The sequence below is a fragment of the Takifugu rubripes genome, chromosome 19, assembly GCF_901000725.2.
Source record: "Takifugu rubripes chromosome 19, fTakRub1.2, whole genome shotgun sequence".
In the NCBI taxonomy this organism is placed as follows: domain Eukaryota; kingdom Metazoa; phylum Chordata; class Actinopteri; order Tetraodontiformes; family Tetraodontidae; genus Takifugu; species Takifugu rubripes.
In genome coordinates this window covers 11,798,611-11,814,172 of record NC_042303.1, presented here as the reverse complement: position 1 = coordinate 11,814,172, position 15,562 = coordinate 11,798,611, and the positions used below count along the sequence as shown (strand labels likewise).

Below are 15,562 nucleotides of genomic sequence, written 5' to 3'. Positions count from 1 at the left end.
TTGAAATATCATTTTCAGCACAAAGCCAGGAGACATATTTTCCTCTGTGTCTTCTAACTTGTCAGTGTTCTCCCTGTTGTTTTTCCAGAGTCATGGTTCATCCACTTTCACTTCTCTTTCGACCTTTTTTTCTTTTTTTTAGCTCAGCACAGCTGGAGGCTCAAGATATCAAATTCAGGTCAGGCCGTCAGCCAGTCAACTCTTAGCCCAACTCAGAATAAGTGAGGTTTGTGCATCAGGAAACTTGTTTATGATGTTGACTGTTGCATCAACACAGTGCCTTGACTCTGCTAAATGGCCTAGATTGCTTCGTCGTTGAAAGCACTTTCGACAAAATGTGCGCATTCATATGCTAACCAGGAGTGGTAACAGATGCATTCAGCGCACTGATAGCATAGCATCACAATTAGGCTGTCAATATAGAGCTCAAGGAAACTAATTCAAACTACGGACCCTCACAGGTTTAGACCTCTCACTCTGACCCTTTTGGAATAGGACAAACATCTGTTCCAGGAACAACAAGACAATCTGCAGCACAATTTATGTTGTGGCAATCCCAGTTTTACAAGATATACTGGCTTTCACTGATAAAGTTTAGTCTGGTTTGTCTGCAGTGTGTATATAAACTGTAAAATAATCAGATTACCAGTGTCATCAGATTAAACAGGAAATGAAAGGGGACATTGTTGGGTCTATGGTGCAAAGCTATTGTAATGGTACAGGATTTGACCAGATTTCTTGCTTATATGCTTTTAAAAGAAACGTTTTGTCTCTGACACACTATCACACCTCTGCATAATATGATTTCCCCTTTTTTTGTCATCGTACAAGACTGTACAACAACATTTTGAGGCCAGTTGGCGTCAACTTCTGTCAGCCTTGATTTAGGAAGAACACCGAGGAACCTCAGGCTGGATCAGAAGTCTCACTGCTGCATTTTGAACTAGTTGGGGGCTGAATAGGGAGAGATGCTCAGACGAATGCAGATGAACAGAAGGAAAATAGTACTCCAAAATGAGAGAAATCAATGAAAAGGGGTGTTTTTTAATACTTTATTCTTGTGCACTTCTACCTATTTTTGACAAGTTAATCTCACCTCCAGCTACGCCTCTTATGATATCTGGGAAAAAATAGGCCCTTGGTGGGAGTGCAGGCACCATGAATGGAAGATAAATACTTTTAATTTACATGCTGAAATTGCAGAAAAGAAAAAGAAGCACAACATCATGCTTATAATTGACAAAGATATACAATTTCAATATCAGCAGCGTGCCTATTGCCACGACAATGTGATTTCCCAAATACTTAATCCCCAGGTTGCCTGTCGTCCTCTGCTGTTCCCATCCATTTGATGTGGTTCCCTTTTGTCGGATTCATTGTCGCTGTGGTTTTATCAACCTTTACTTTAGCCAATCTCAGCCAATTCACATGTACGTGTCAGTGGAAGACAGACAGCACATCTCGGCTTTAAAGCACGCAAATCCATTAAAAGCTTTAATTAAGACAAAACATCGCAGGAGCACTCTGAAAAATGGGCGCATGCAAAGCGAGTCTAATCACTCCGGCACCTGCAGCCCGGCCTGCTGCGTCCACACCAATATTGCTTTTCTTTCAAAAGCACGCTCAAGCTGCCGCGTTATTCCCAGATGATGACACGTTATAAACGCAGCGGCTCACTTGGACGGGGACGCGTGTGTGTTTGTCACAACAAAATGACAGATGCAAATTGCTTTCGCGATCTAATCAGGAAGGTCGTAATGTGTTCATGGACGCTTGAATGAGGTGCTGCGGCGCCATGCTGGCTCCAAACATCAATCTTATTTTAAACAAAAAAAAAAATAGATTCAAATGAGTGAATGGCTTTAATTTCCCCCTTGTTTTACATCTGTATTGGTAATTAGTGGTGCAAAGTGAAGTGTGAGACGTGTCCTACTGCAGTAATGGAAGTCATATATACACATTAATGTATAATGTGAGTTATCCAACACAGGTTAGTTGAGATAACACATGTACATGGTTAGTTTAGGCCATTCAAAACTTTCCCCCCATGATGTATCCTCATCCTTTTATTGTCACCAAACAGTCAATTAACCTTGACTGTCCTCACAGAAGCTGTAACACTTTCCGAGCGTGCATCCTCCTTCACAAAACGCAGAAGGTTATACATTTTCTTTAGCTTTCTCTGAGCCAGCTGTGTAGTGAGATAAGGACCAAATATCTAAAAATAACCCCCTCATTCAGTGTGCACAGCGCTCGCTGTCATTCAGCGTTCTCCTTTGTGCCCTGATACAAACATCTTGAGTTAGCGTGCTGCAAACTCTTTAAGATAGCGTCACATCTGTCTTCTCCCTTGCATTTGTCCTTTGCTTTCAGGGCCGTTCTGTACCCGTTCTGTACTTTTGCCTTCTTGCTGTTCATCCTGCTGTATTTCCTTTGTTTTGTGGTTAACCTGTGTCATGGTACGATCTATGATATAGAAAACAGCAAAACATGGGCCAGTTATGAGTCGTATATTGTAGATCTTTCGATTGTTTTGCATGGTTAATACAGGAGACCCAAACCCACTGATGCTAACTGGACATTATGCTTTATTAGTGCAAATGAACTTTTAAACACAATCATTATCTTCCTGGCAAGAGTGCACTTCTAACCAATTAGGACTGGAAAGATAAAAACAGATGACAGAAAATAGGAAAAATGAAAAGAAAAAAACAAAAGAAAAACACTGGAGACCAGCGAGAACAGAGTCCAGTTTTGCCTTTTCAAGCTGCTCTCTCTCTCAGAACTGCTAAGATATTGTTTGCAGATGCCAGAACTGCTCTTTTTCAGATGAAGGCATGCTTAAATGAATAAGCTACATAAATGTAGAGCTTGGTTTTTGCAGGTTGTAACATTTATAATCGCTAGGTGTCGCACAAGAGCATCACAGACCATATTAATGCGACAGAATAGGGTTATCTACGTAATCTTTCTTAAAGCATGGAGCGACCGAGCTCTTGCGACTTCAAACTATTTAGAGTGTGGTATCTCATCTCGTTCCCTTAAACCAAAAAACGCCTGGAAAATGCTGCAGAGTACTTGCAAATTCCCACTGATGATGTGAATATTGTGGAGAGTTCAGCATGAAATAAACAGATATTTTCCCCTGAATCTGATGCTCAAAGACCTTGGCAAAAAAATGCAAAAATAGAGTGAAAAGCCTGACTTGGGTTTAGATAAATATTTCAGAGAAATTCCTACTGCTAACAGCTGCCATTCAAGCCATTTGCACCAGTAAACATGCTATTACCTGACAGCAGTTTCCCCTTTTCAAGGCAGGGGAATCGCAATGAATCCACCTCTGCAAAAACTCAAATTTTTAAAAGATTGATCCAAACTGTATAAAAGAATCCAATGCTATCCCATCAACTAGGCAACACTATGTTTTATGTAGAGTTACTGAATTGTTTGGTTAAAAACAACTCTCCTGCACACATCCTTACAAATCAAGCTCTGTTGCTATAAAGACTGGAAGGTATAGATTATGCTGCTCTGGCTCGACCGCTTCGCCACGGACCACAGCAGCATATTGATCTACATTTGATTCGATTATTTGGCGGGTGATTTCTCCACCGTTGCCACTTTAAGTTGTAGTTTAACAAGAAAACAGCGTGTGAACGTGGGCACGCGGGGATTGACCCTGTTCATTTACCGGACCAATAAATGAAAGAGCGAGAGAAACAATGAGGAGGAAGAGTGCGGAGATCGTTAAGCAGCCCAGAAGCCACTATCGCCACAAGTTTAATTCTTTTTAAATGAGTTAAGGTGTTAAATGAGTCCGCCTTGGTGCCAAATTAATTTTCCACTGGTATCATTAGGAGGACTTCTATTAAAGAGCCGTGTGATGGGGAAATCATCACTAAGAGCATCCCGGCCCGTTAAACTCTGGCATATTTCTAATTTCCTACAAGTGCACTTGTTTTGACCCCAAAGGTTCAGTAAACAAGTGTATTAGCACTTGGATAGAATCTGCCAAACCAACAATCCCTAACCCCTGACAATTTGAATAGTAAATATTCTGCCATGTCCTAAATATGCGGCCCCACATCCCAGTAGCGTTTCAGCGTGGCATAAAAACATACTCAATTATCAACAAAACAACAGAAGTCATTCCAGAATTAATTCCAGAATTAATCAAAAACTCCTTCCCTCTGTTCCACTTTATCAGTGGTATTTGCTGAGATTACACAAGTAAATTGTTGCTCCAACATAATTATCGACAAATCAAACAAATTAAAAGTCAAGACATGACAAACCCCTCTGACAGGACATTAGAACAGGTACTCAGATGTTGCGCGTATTAAAATGGGACGACTCAAAGAGAATACTGATTAACTACCCACACAAGAGGCTTTGTTCTACTTGCTGTTAATTAATTCCTTTACAGAGAGCTGGGCGTCAGGCTAAGAGCACAGTTAAGAAAAGCTTTCATGGTAAAAATTGGGCGTGCCCATCCCCCCCCCCGTATCGCCAAAGTCAATGAGGAAGACGCCAGAAAGTGTCTCACCTCATACATCCAAAGACAAGAAAACAGGGTTTATCCGCCACCAGCAGAATCAGATATCTGACGTGAAAGGTTCGTGTGCACGAGTGAGTGTACAGTCTGTGTCTGAACACACGGGAAGAACAAGCTCCATTTGTTTTCCAGAAGAATCTGCGGCTGCCAGGATAGTGATAAAAATGTGCTTGGTCGATTCAACTTTATGCTCTAAAAGTATTTTTTCATGTGTTTCTGAGCGATACTGACAGAGGCTGATATCAGAAAGCATCCAGGAAAAGTATCTTTTGAAGGTAACAATTGACAAATGTTGTGGCAGTAGGATTTAGGCTGCGATGATACATATTCTGAACCATCTCACAATATAAATGTGCGTACAGTGAACAGGAAGCTTTATCTTTGACTCTGGTATCATAAAGCAAAGCCCACCTGTTGACAGCAGACGGGTTTCTGATTCTGATTTAACTTCTTCTTCTAAAATGCTCTTATTAATCAAACAACGGGCAGTTTGTGAGATCCCATCATGCCTCCAGAATTACCCAAAAATGTTTTTCTCTGTCTGTCTGCGGCTGATGTTATCCTCATCGAGAACCATTTCCCACCAGTTACTTGACACATATTAAGGTATTTTGGGCACAGACTTCCACTATCTCCAACATGCTGATATATTTGCAGACAGATCAGGTAGCAGCGATTTCAAACCTTAGATTGTCATCACAGCCAATACTGGATGTTCTTGGTTGAGCACCAGCCGCACATTAACTTAAAATATGTGCAACAGGCTAGACACAATCAGTGGATGTGTGGAGGTTAGTGGCGGAGGATTACGGAGATGGCGGTTATCTCCTGATCAATCCCCCATCTCATCTTTTCAGAGAAGAATCAGCTTTTCACAAAGGCGCTGACCTGATCTGGACATGCCTGCCTGAAGTGTGGGTGGCGACGAGACAAAAACAACACAAGCGATTATGACTCACTGACGTCAATAAAAGAGCTACCGGTAATTAACAGTAACATTAAGTGAGAATGGCGCTAAATAGTTTGGGGAGAGCATGACTCACCGTGATCGAAATAACATTGCTGTAATGCGTTATGTTACATTAATCTGTGGTTCTTTGTTCCTTCAACTTTGTTGTCATTTCCTGACAGATTCACCAGGAAACGTGGCTAATCGCCATAACATCATTCAAACCAAGGTGTCTGATGGAGATGTCGAGCTGGAAGACAGAGGGGAGTGAGCAAAGACACTCTCACAAGAAAGAAACAGATTATATATAGCCGCTGATTAAGGCAGAGATGGGAACATGACCTACATGCATAACAACATTTTTTTTCCCTCACTTTGTGCTACAGAACATCCTCCGTCCAGGACCAGGACTCTACAACTGGGAGAATCGCTCTAATTATAACACCAAAGTCAGATTCCAATGCACACCTCATTAATATTTCTCTCATTATTGGGTTAATAATACTTTTAGAGGCGTGGGAGAGTTGGGAAGAATGGCGGCGTGCCAGCGATTGCTGGCTCCCACATCAGCTTTCTCGTGGGTTCAAAGAAAAAAAGTCTGCCATTGGTCAAGATTCGGGTATCGAAATATGCCTGAAATGGATGATTCCGTTTTACACACGTAGCCCAAAATAGCTGAATCCCCTGAGAGCTTCGAAGTGGAAGAGGGGAGGACGAGAGGAAGAAAAGGCAGGGAGAGGGCTTTCTCCATCCTCATCAATCTTTCCGATTCTGTCCCAGCGACGCTACTGATGGTGCATCTAAGCGATGCCGTGCAACAGCCTCAGGCAGCGGCTTTAATACAGATCTTTTTACCAGGCACCTGAGGCTGATTTAACAATCCTTTTTCCTGGACAGTGAAAGCAGCTGATTATGCAGCCGGTCAGTCCCTTTTCCCTCTCATCTCTCTCAGTTCCAGCCCATTACCCAGATCTGCATCGTGCTGCGCTGTCAGAGAGGCGGGTCACTGAGTGGAGGCAACATAAAAGGGAAGATAAAATAATGCATGTGTGCACATAACGCGCGTGAATGCAAAAACCATGTCATACTTGACAGTCCACACGTCAGTGTCGGAGCCTCTTGTTGTCTCGGCTCTTTTGTTTTTTTGTGCGTCGCTGCTGCAGAGCTGCAGAACTTTTTTTCATTTGCATCCTCGGCAGAAAGTTCCCATAATTAGCGCTGCTTCGGGAGTGTTTGCGAATCAATGCGTTTCTGCCAGAGGCTTCATGTGGACTGAGGATGAATGTTAACTACACCACTTAAAAGCAAACTGGGACCACTCCTACTTTTTTCTTTTACAACATTGCTTCATTGTTGTGGTTTTTACTCTATACGTGCATTTAATATTCAGTTCTGCTGACAAATATTTTGTGAATTGCTCCTCTGGATTCTCTCTGAATTATGTGAATGCTCTGATATGGCAGTAAATGATTTCATAAGCGGCCAAATGACTGTAGCGCTCAGCTCGTGCGTGCCACCGGGTAGTCTCGCTAAGGGTGTTTGCGGGATTAGAAAATGGACTTTCAAATTGCATGTAGCTTGAAATTGTGCTGAATTAAATATCAAACAGCGGGAGAGTAAAACATGCATACAGCTGTTGAGCAGCTCAAGTGAGTGCAACCAACTCGACTCAGACTGGTTTTCCTCCACCTCCTGCTGCGTTTGATGCCTGGGCTTTGACCTGGAAGTCAACAGCATACTGTAAACGCAGAACAGGAGCCGAGTTTAACAACACAAGAGGGAAACAAAACACGGCAACATTTTAGACTACCACCTAAAGACAAGAGAACATCCAAACTCCACAAAAAGCTAGCCTTGGCCTTGCTGTGAGGTAACAGTGCTAACCACGGCATTACTGCACTGCCCAATTTAGAATTGCTACAATTCAAATTGGTTTTGTCCCCAAAATGCAGGGAAGGTCATGACTTTATTACCAATATTGGTAAGCTATTGCCTTGAGACCCTGTAATTATAGACATTCCACCGTTTCAGTAATGCACTCTCTTAGAAAGCCTGACTGGAGCTCAATTGCTTACAGGGTTAATTTCAGCATCTAGTGTCACTGAGGGAGGCAACACCTGTCAGAATGTGCTTTATTTTAACAACAGAAAAGACCTAATCATCCTCAAACATTCAGAGACTGCTGAAATTAGAATACTAGTGATAGAGGAGTTATTTTAGAATATTTACATGGAATGTATTTAAATAGAAGTTCTCTAGTCATTTTCGTCCCACTCAAAGCGTATTACATTACAAGTTACTGAAGGCAGAATCAGCAATAAGGGTTTAGCAATAAAGATTCTTGCACCAGTTGCACAGCTTCACAAGCTCTTTTGGGGTTTGGTGTCTTGCTCAAGGACACTTTAACATGTAGCAGGGATCAAACCAACGACCTTCAGATCACCGGAGCGACCACTCCACCACCTTAGATGATTAAACACTCTCAGGTTTTAGTCTCATGTTCCCTGCCCGTGGTTGTTAATGTGCAGATGGAGTTGTGTTGAGCTCTTCACCTTCGCATGTGACCTTTCAGCAGGTGGGAACACTGTCCTCCGGAGGGGACGGCAGCTGTCTGCTGGCTGTTCACTCTCAGTCCTATTCATGCACGAATGTCCCATCATTATTCTACGTTAAACAAACCGGAGGTGCGACGATGAGGAGGGGGAAATCCCTTAAAATCGCAAATAAAGTCGATTTGTTTTAAAGATGGTTCGTGTTCACATGCTGTTTTGGATGGATCAACAGATAAAAACATCTTTGTTTGGATATATATATATATAAAAAACAGGAAAAGAAGGCAGGAAAATTTGTGATTTTGTAACATCCATCTGGCTTTTACAGATTACAGACAAGAGAATAAAACCTTGGTGGCTTTGGGAAAGAAATATATGTAACCGTGCGAGGAGGGAAAGCATTCTGCATTCATGCTCTGACAAAATGATTGCAAGAGGGTGGAACATGCTCGAAATAATAGTTTCCCTGCTGGAAAATAACTGTCCTTGTTTTGCAATGAGGATTAGCGCAGTTGTAGACGGGCTCTCGGTGCCTCCGCACATTGCGCATCGGACATAATGGTTCCACACTCAATCTCATTGTTCGGGGTTCACAATTTCCATAGCACGCTCACCTTGGCATTTTCATCTGGTTCATGGACCTCCTAAAATCCTTCATAGAATACTCACACACACCGAAACAAAACTCATCAAAATAGCGGAGTTCAGAAGAGGTCAGGCATCCTTTTCAGATGGACACAATATGATAAAAAAAAATGTTTTTTTAAAACATATTTTTTTATACTTCATGAAACCTGTCCGGGTTCTGAAAATTCTGATATTTTTACCATCCATGAACCTGGGCACTTTTGAAAGCTGCCGCCAAGAGTCCTCGACATTCACAGGACAGAAAAGATATATAATCAGGCATATTATTACAAGGTCAACACGGCGTTCTTTTGTGCCTTCGTTCAGCATATTAAACACTCCACAAAAAACCTCTATACAGTTTTAATAAAATTGTAGAACTTGATAAAGAATTTGAATGTCAAAAATGTGTCTGCGGAAGGTTGAAAGGATAAGTACATCACTGCAGGTATATAAGCATGATTGACTTTTCAGGATAATGGCACTTAGATTTTGATTTGGACCCAAGACAGCATTCTCTTGCACTTGGGTGAGCTTTCTCCAGGTGCTCCAGTCACCCCCCGCCAACCCCACACACATGCGCTTGTTTAAATTCAGTGGAAATTGAATTTAATCTTCACTTTTTAAAACAGTAATAATGGTTTCTTAAACGGCTTGGCAGGTTTTCTAATACATCTCTTAAGCTGCATAATAACACGCTGAAATCTTCTGATTATGACCTGCCTTTTAGTACCAGCAGAGCTCGAGAACTTTTCCTTAAATGCTTCCCTGTGATCTTACGTCGACTTAATACAAACCTACACCTGCTTCCGACTTCATTTGAATCAAATTAAATTTGCCGTGATTCCACTTATTTCCAAATGTCACCCCTTCATTTGCACACGTGGCGTTACCTACAAAGAGGGGAAGGGAAAACAGACTTTAAAGAACTCGCGACTACTCTTCCTCCGCGTCTTTATAATGGAGTCTTTCACTTGGCGCAACTTTCAAGTCCGCAGTGCCTCTGTCAGAGTGACTCTGCATCTCAGCGAACTGGTGTGAAAGATTAAGAGCACAGTCGAATGGTGATAAAGGTGACGGAGGAGCTCTCGTGGGACAGCCCGCCTCCAGGCAACACGGTGGAGACATTTGACTTTATAATGACACGGGCGGATGACAAACCGCACGATTGTTGCAGAAAATTTAATTCCTCAAGAGACCGTTTCCTACTGAACACAGAAGCTATAAATCCAGTGGTTCCGGCCACGTCGAGGACAAAATTAAATCAAACTGAACCAATGTGAGCCGAGCGGTGCAGTTGTTTTGGGTCAAACAAGTGGTTGTGCGCGGAACCTTGTGAGAGGGCTGAAATGCATTCCGCATATGCGACGAGTTCTTGCAACGTGCGTGTGCAGGAGGGGCAACTGGGCTCAGCTGTGATGCGGGAGGCCAGATGAAATGCGGTGAGTCTCTGTGCTACGGGGGCCCAGTCCTTATTCTTAATGGCAGCTTCAAATTAGCTGCCACATACTGAAGTATGGCAGCAGGCTAATGTTATTACAATAGTCAGAGCAGTTTTTAAGTTCTTAGCCATTATTTTTTGCTTATGAGGGTTTGCGTTTTCCTACGGAATTGCTTGAATTCCATAGCAAATGTACCTGTGTAGGTGCGCATGTGTCAGGTACTCACCCCAGCGTTGTCATAGTGACAATAGTGTACCAGAAGGAAGCCGGAATACTGGTGAACTTGCTGGAGCTGGATCCTTTCTCTGCGTAGAACATGACCGTGGCAAAGATGATGATGGCCATGGTGAGGGAGAAGAGCAGGAAGCCCAGCTCTGAGGCACAGCTTTTGAGCGTGTAGCCCAGGATCCGCAGGCCCTGCGAGTGGCGGGAGAACTTAAAGATGCGGAAGACGCGGAAGACGCGCAGCGTGACGAAAGCGCCGCTCACGTCCTCGTTGTTGGTCATCACCAGGCCGATGTAGTAGGGCAGAATGGCCATCACGTCGATGATGCTCATCACCGAGCGCATGAATCGATAGCGGCTTGGCGCAGCGAACAGGCGCATCAGGTACTCCACTGTGAAGATCATCACGCAGGCTGTGTCCATGCAGAAGAACGCCACGGTGTACCGTTCTCCGCACGGCATGTCTTTCTCGTTGGCGGTGGCCCCGCAGGGCACCGTCTCCACCACGTTGGTGATGACTGACATGGCGATAAAGAAACCTGTGACATAATAGAAGACCAGGGCCATGGTGGAAGTGTGGGGGTTCTCAAAGGCTCGCCAAATGGTCTGCCTGAAGTTCATGTTAGGGAGCTTCTGGTCCTTGTTTTCCTCCTGATCATCCTGCAGCCGCTCTAAATTCTCCCTCTTCCTGTCCTTGTACTCTTCGTAGCAGCAGTCGCCGATGAGCTCTGGGATGATGCCGAAGAACGTGAGCTCATCATCATACGCTGAGATGCACTCGTGCCGAGGGTAGTGGAGCTTCCCAGTCCGGTAGAAGTTGAGGATGCTCCTGAAGGCATCGGGATCCCGGTCAAAGAAGTACTCCTTGCTCTCTTCATTGTAAAAGAAGTCTTTTTCAGAGCTGCCCAGCAAGGTGTCGGGGTAGCGGTCCAGCGTGGTTCTCCAGGTCTGAAAACGGCGCCCGCTGACATTGAGGATGATCAGCTCATCTTGCCTCTTTCTGTTGTCTCTTGGCGCGACAGGCATGGGACAGTTGGCAACAGGCATCCAGCCAATGGCTGCTGCCCGGGCAAATGGGAGCCAAGCGGCTACACCCGTTGCCATTGTGAAGTAGAGTCTTCAAAGCAGTAGACTGTTCCCAAATTCAACTAACATCTGATGAACAAATAACATAACAAAGAGGAAAAAGTCTGAAAATAGCAGCACACTCCAATTTTAACAGAAAAAGCAGGTTTGAGCACAGAAATACAGAGGTCAGTTTATTAAAGTACACGGAGAGGCGGGTGTCTAATCGCAGTTGTGGTCGGGTCACATTAAACAACTTAAAGGTAACAAAAGTTAAGAACTTTTGTTTAAGTTGAGTTGTGAGTCCATCAAGTATCTGGGTTTAATCTACTAATAAGCCTGAATCCAGTTCGATTTGTTATATATTTGTTTGAACAAATATTATTAGTGTGGACACCAGGCAGACTTCACCTTTTCGCTGTTTTAAGTGACACATACAAGGGCTGACTCAACCTGTTGAATTAGGAATCCAGAACGAAGACACATCTGCTGCATATTTGCATAAAAGCCACTAGAACGCGATTTCATGGGAACAAAACTACAATTTCCGCGGTGTTTTTGCTAAATAAGCTTCAACTGAATGTCTCACAGTGTAATGATGTTTTTTTTTTTAATAACACATTTAAAATCTCACACGGTGATTTTTCTTTGCACATGAAAAACATCTGTTCACCTCAACACCGGCGTACATTTATTCCTCCCTGGAGTGAAAAACTGGATCGCTCAGCGGACTTACCGACAGAAGTAAAAGGTGGGTGAAAGATCCCAACTTTTCTCCAGGAGAATCGGGAATTTCTTTAAGAATCGACTCCTCAAACGCACGTGTGCGAAGAGCAGCTCGCATCCATCCGGCGGGATGAGGCAGTGGTCGGCGCACCGGAGCTACGGTCGGCGGACTCCTGCACCCAGCGGAGCGCAGAAGTAACGCGGCTGATGGAGCCCAATTACGCCTGCTTTACGGAGCAGCATAAAGAAGACACAGGTGCCGGAGTAGGTCTGTCGTCCTCAGATTGTGATTCACATCGCGGCCTTCCTTTGTTTTTGCTCTCCTCCTCAGGATTTGGGAAGTGAAATGCGCCGGAGAGGAGAAAACGCGCCTCCTTTTCTCCATCAGTAGAATGTGCGCGTCTCTCCCTGTGCCAGCTCTGTCATCAGCCCTCCTTCCCTCTGCATCATTTTACTATCATAATATGACAAAGCTACTCCACCACTTTGCCTAGAGTCAAACATTGTGGTTCCCAACATAGACATTTGACACTGAATCTTTTTTTCTTGTGTGCATTTAATATATATACATGAAAAACCCTCACTCAGCCATTGTGTTCTTAATTTAACATTATTAAACTTCAGTGGGTAGAAGGGTTAAGTATGCCTCATATTTCTCCCATTTATCATATTATAGTATCTTCTCTGCACCTCTGCAAATGGATGATTCTGAGGGAAGGTGGCCCCATAAATGAGTCGTTTTATTCTTTTATACCTTTCAGTTCATAATCATGCCTATAAGTCTCAGAATGCCTATTTCAAGAACTGAACGCTTAACCAGGTGACCAGCTTCTTCTTGCTGCAGCAATGGTTAGTGAGAGTGATGTTAACATTAACTAACAGCGGCAAATTAACCACATCACGTTTCCCAAAAGACACAAACCCTCAACCAATGTAAGAGAGAGGGCAGCATCTGGCCACTGGTAAAATAATGCAGCCGTAGTCCTTTTTAGAGAAATGCAGCAGAAGTGCATTGATTTTGCAGCTTATTGTTATTAATATTTTAAAAAATAAAAGGATTATTTCAAATGGTGGGAAAAGGTGAAACCAGCAGTTACAGTCCTCTGTCTTGCTCAAGGTATCACTTTTGGCCTCACAAGGGTAATGTACCTCATCCTGCATCTTTTATTTGTTTTACAGCTGGATTTCTGGGCAACAGGTCTCCAGACTCCAGTGATCAGTAGTTCATCAAGTCACAAAGGAGCTATACAGGAAATATCTAATGTGCTAATGGACTACAGGAAAAACAAAACATAATTCAGGCCATTAGGGCATTAACCTGACCTTACTGACTGTTGCTCTTGAACTGTAAAACCTTCAAATATAATGATAGTGTTTAGACTTAAATGATAGATGCGCGTATGTGTGTGGGCACATGTGTGTGTGTGTGTGTGTGTGTGTGCTTGGCCAAATAGATGTTCGAAACAGATGAAAAGCTCCAGGCGAGCCCCTGGGACCCTGCACAGGCTGAACTGATAGATGGATGTTTCTATTGCAGCTCTAATGGTGCCAGTCTCTGCTTTTGGGTTTGGCAACAAAAATCAAGGAGGTGATTTTCGAGCTGGGAAAAAAAAGCTCTCCTGTTAGAATAATGCTCAAGTTGTCAAAGCACAGGTATCCTGGCACAGTTATTGATAAGAAAGTTTCCGTGGAAAGAGTCTGCAAAAAAGTGCGAAGCCAGACTGTAGGGTAAAGCCAGTGTGCTGAAAAATAGCAGGCATCATCTTAAATGACCTCTCTAACCTGATCAAGGCCAGGTATGCTGGTCAACCTGAGCCGCCCCCTGAAGGGTTGAGCTCCTGCTGCACCTGTCTAGTCAAAAATATCAAATATTTCTGCCGACTGAAAACAAAACAAAACCAAAACCTTCGAAAGGTCACTCACCCCTGTTGTCTTTGACCTTATGAACGAACACGATGCAGCATTTATTAATTATGTTTTAGCATTTTGTCCATTTTATCTCCAGGAGAAAGTGCTTTTGGTGAAGCCGCACAGCTGCAGCAGCTGGATAGAACCGAAAGCAAAGACTTGCAGCAAAAAAGGCATCTCCTGTCTTTGGTCTAGTCATGGAAAAATTTGAACTAACAAAAAAATAATAATCCTTTAATTCTAATTTAAAAACAGGCCTTTGTCATCAAACTCAGAGCAGAGAAAAGTGTGGGTGTCAAAGGAAGCCCCGCAGAGACTCGTCATCAGAGAGGAAGAAGCCCCACAGGCTCTTCCTCCTGTCTCTCACTTCAATCCCAGCAGCACGGTCTGTATAGGCACCTCAGGGGACTGATGTGGCTTGATGAAGAGACCCTTTGAAAGGATGGCCTTGTGCACGGCAGAGAGAGAGGGGTGGGGGTGGGGTGCTGGGACAGAAAGGCTATTGATGGAGTCACGATATTGCGAAGTTCTGGAACATAGCGCGAAATATTCATGAATTAGGCCTGAATATCTTTATATGTTTCAGGACTTCACACATAGGAGGCCCGTCTCACCTGTTCCACTGGTGGTCTTGGGAGCACCGGGGAGGTAAAACATTGTCCCCCCCCCCCCCCCAATTCCTGTCAGGCTGTTCTGTTTGTGATGCAACAACAAGGTGCAAACTCACAATCTCATTAACTACCAAGCTGAAAAACTGTGTTTAAAATAATATGTTTTTTTAGCAGTCTCATCTTTTTCAACGCTTCAAATGCCAAAACCACCCCTCCCCACCACCACCACCACCACCCCCCACCCCCTCCCCCCCCCCCCCCCCCCCCCCCCCCCGGAGCCGTGCATCATTTGGTCCTATTTAATTTCCACTCTTTCTCAGAGACATGCTCAACCCCTGAGGCGACAGCTGAACATGCAGATTTTCATAGCACCTCGCATTAGAGGGTGACAACAGAGCGCTCAGGGTATTAAAGAAGGAGGAATATCTAAGAACAAGCATGGAAGAGGGCCGCCAATTGCTTTCCAAAATGATCTCCATAACTGTTTTCTAATGTCGTTCTCCAAAATGCAAGTTGTGTTCATTGCAAACCATTTGTCTGACGGTACGTGCCAGCTCAGGGGGAAAGGAGATGTTAGTTGCTGCTATTCGCTCAAGACCTGTCTATATGTTCGTTCATCCTTCCTTCCTTCCTTCCTTCCTTCCTCCTTTCCTTCCTTCCTTCCTTCCTTCCTTCCTTTCCTTCCTTCCTTCCTCCTTCCATCCATCCATCCAGCCATCCATCCATCCATCCATCCATCCATCCATCCATCCATCTCATTACACCTTGTATGGAACAGCTTCTGTTGTCAGGCTCCACAGCATCTGCTTTTAACATAACTTTCAGTTGGCTGTCCTGCACCTGGGGTCTCTGCCTGCTCATGGATGAAGGTCAGAACTGAAGATTAAAACATAAAAAAACAA

At 43.7% G+C, this 15,562-nt stretch overlaps 2 protein-coding genes across 2 annotated transcripts in view; both read right to left on the bottom strand.

Moving 5' to 3' along the window:
- LOC115246799 (potassium voltage-gated channel subfamily D member 3-like) overlaps positions 1-12,494 on the bottom strand; it is a 51,581-nt gene extending 39,087 nt beyond the window's left edge. Inside the window, exons 1-2 of the mRNA XM_029826190.1 lie at positions 12,152-12,494; positions 10,352-11,505 (exon numbers count right to left, since the gene is read on the bottom strand). Coding sequence (XP_029682050.1) covers positions 10,352-11,454 — 1,103 coding nt within the window. The 5' untranslated portion in view covers positions 11,455-11,505; positions 12,152-12,494. The remainder of the gene's footprint in view (positions 1-10,351; positions 11,506-12,151) is intronic.
- LOC115246800 (PAK4-inhibitor INKA2-like) overlaps positions 1-15,562 on the bottom strand; it is a 107,062-nt gene that overhangs the window by 50,873 nt on the left and 40,627 nt on the right. The gene's annotated exons all lie outside the window — the stretch shown is intronic.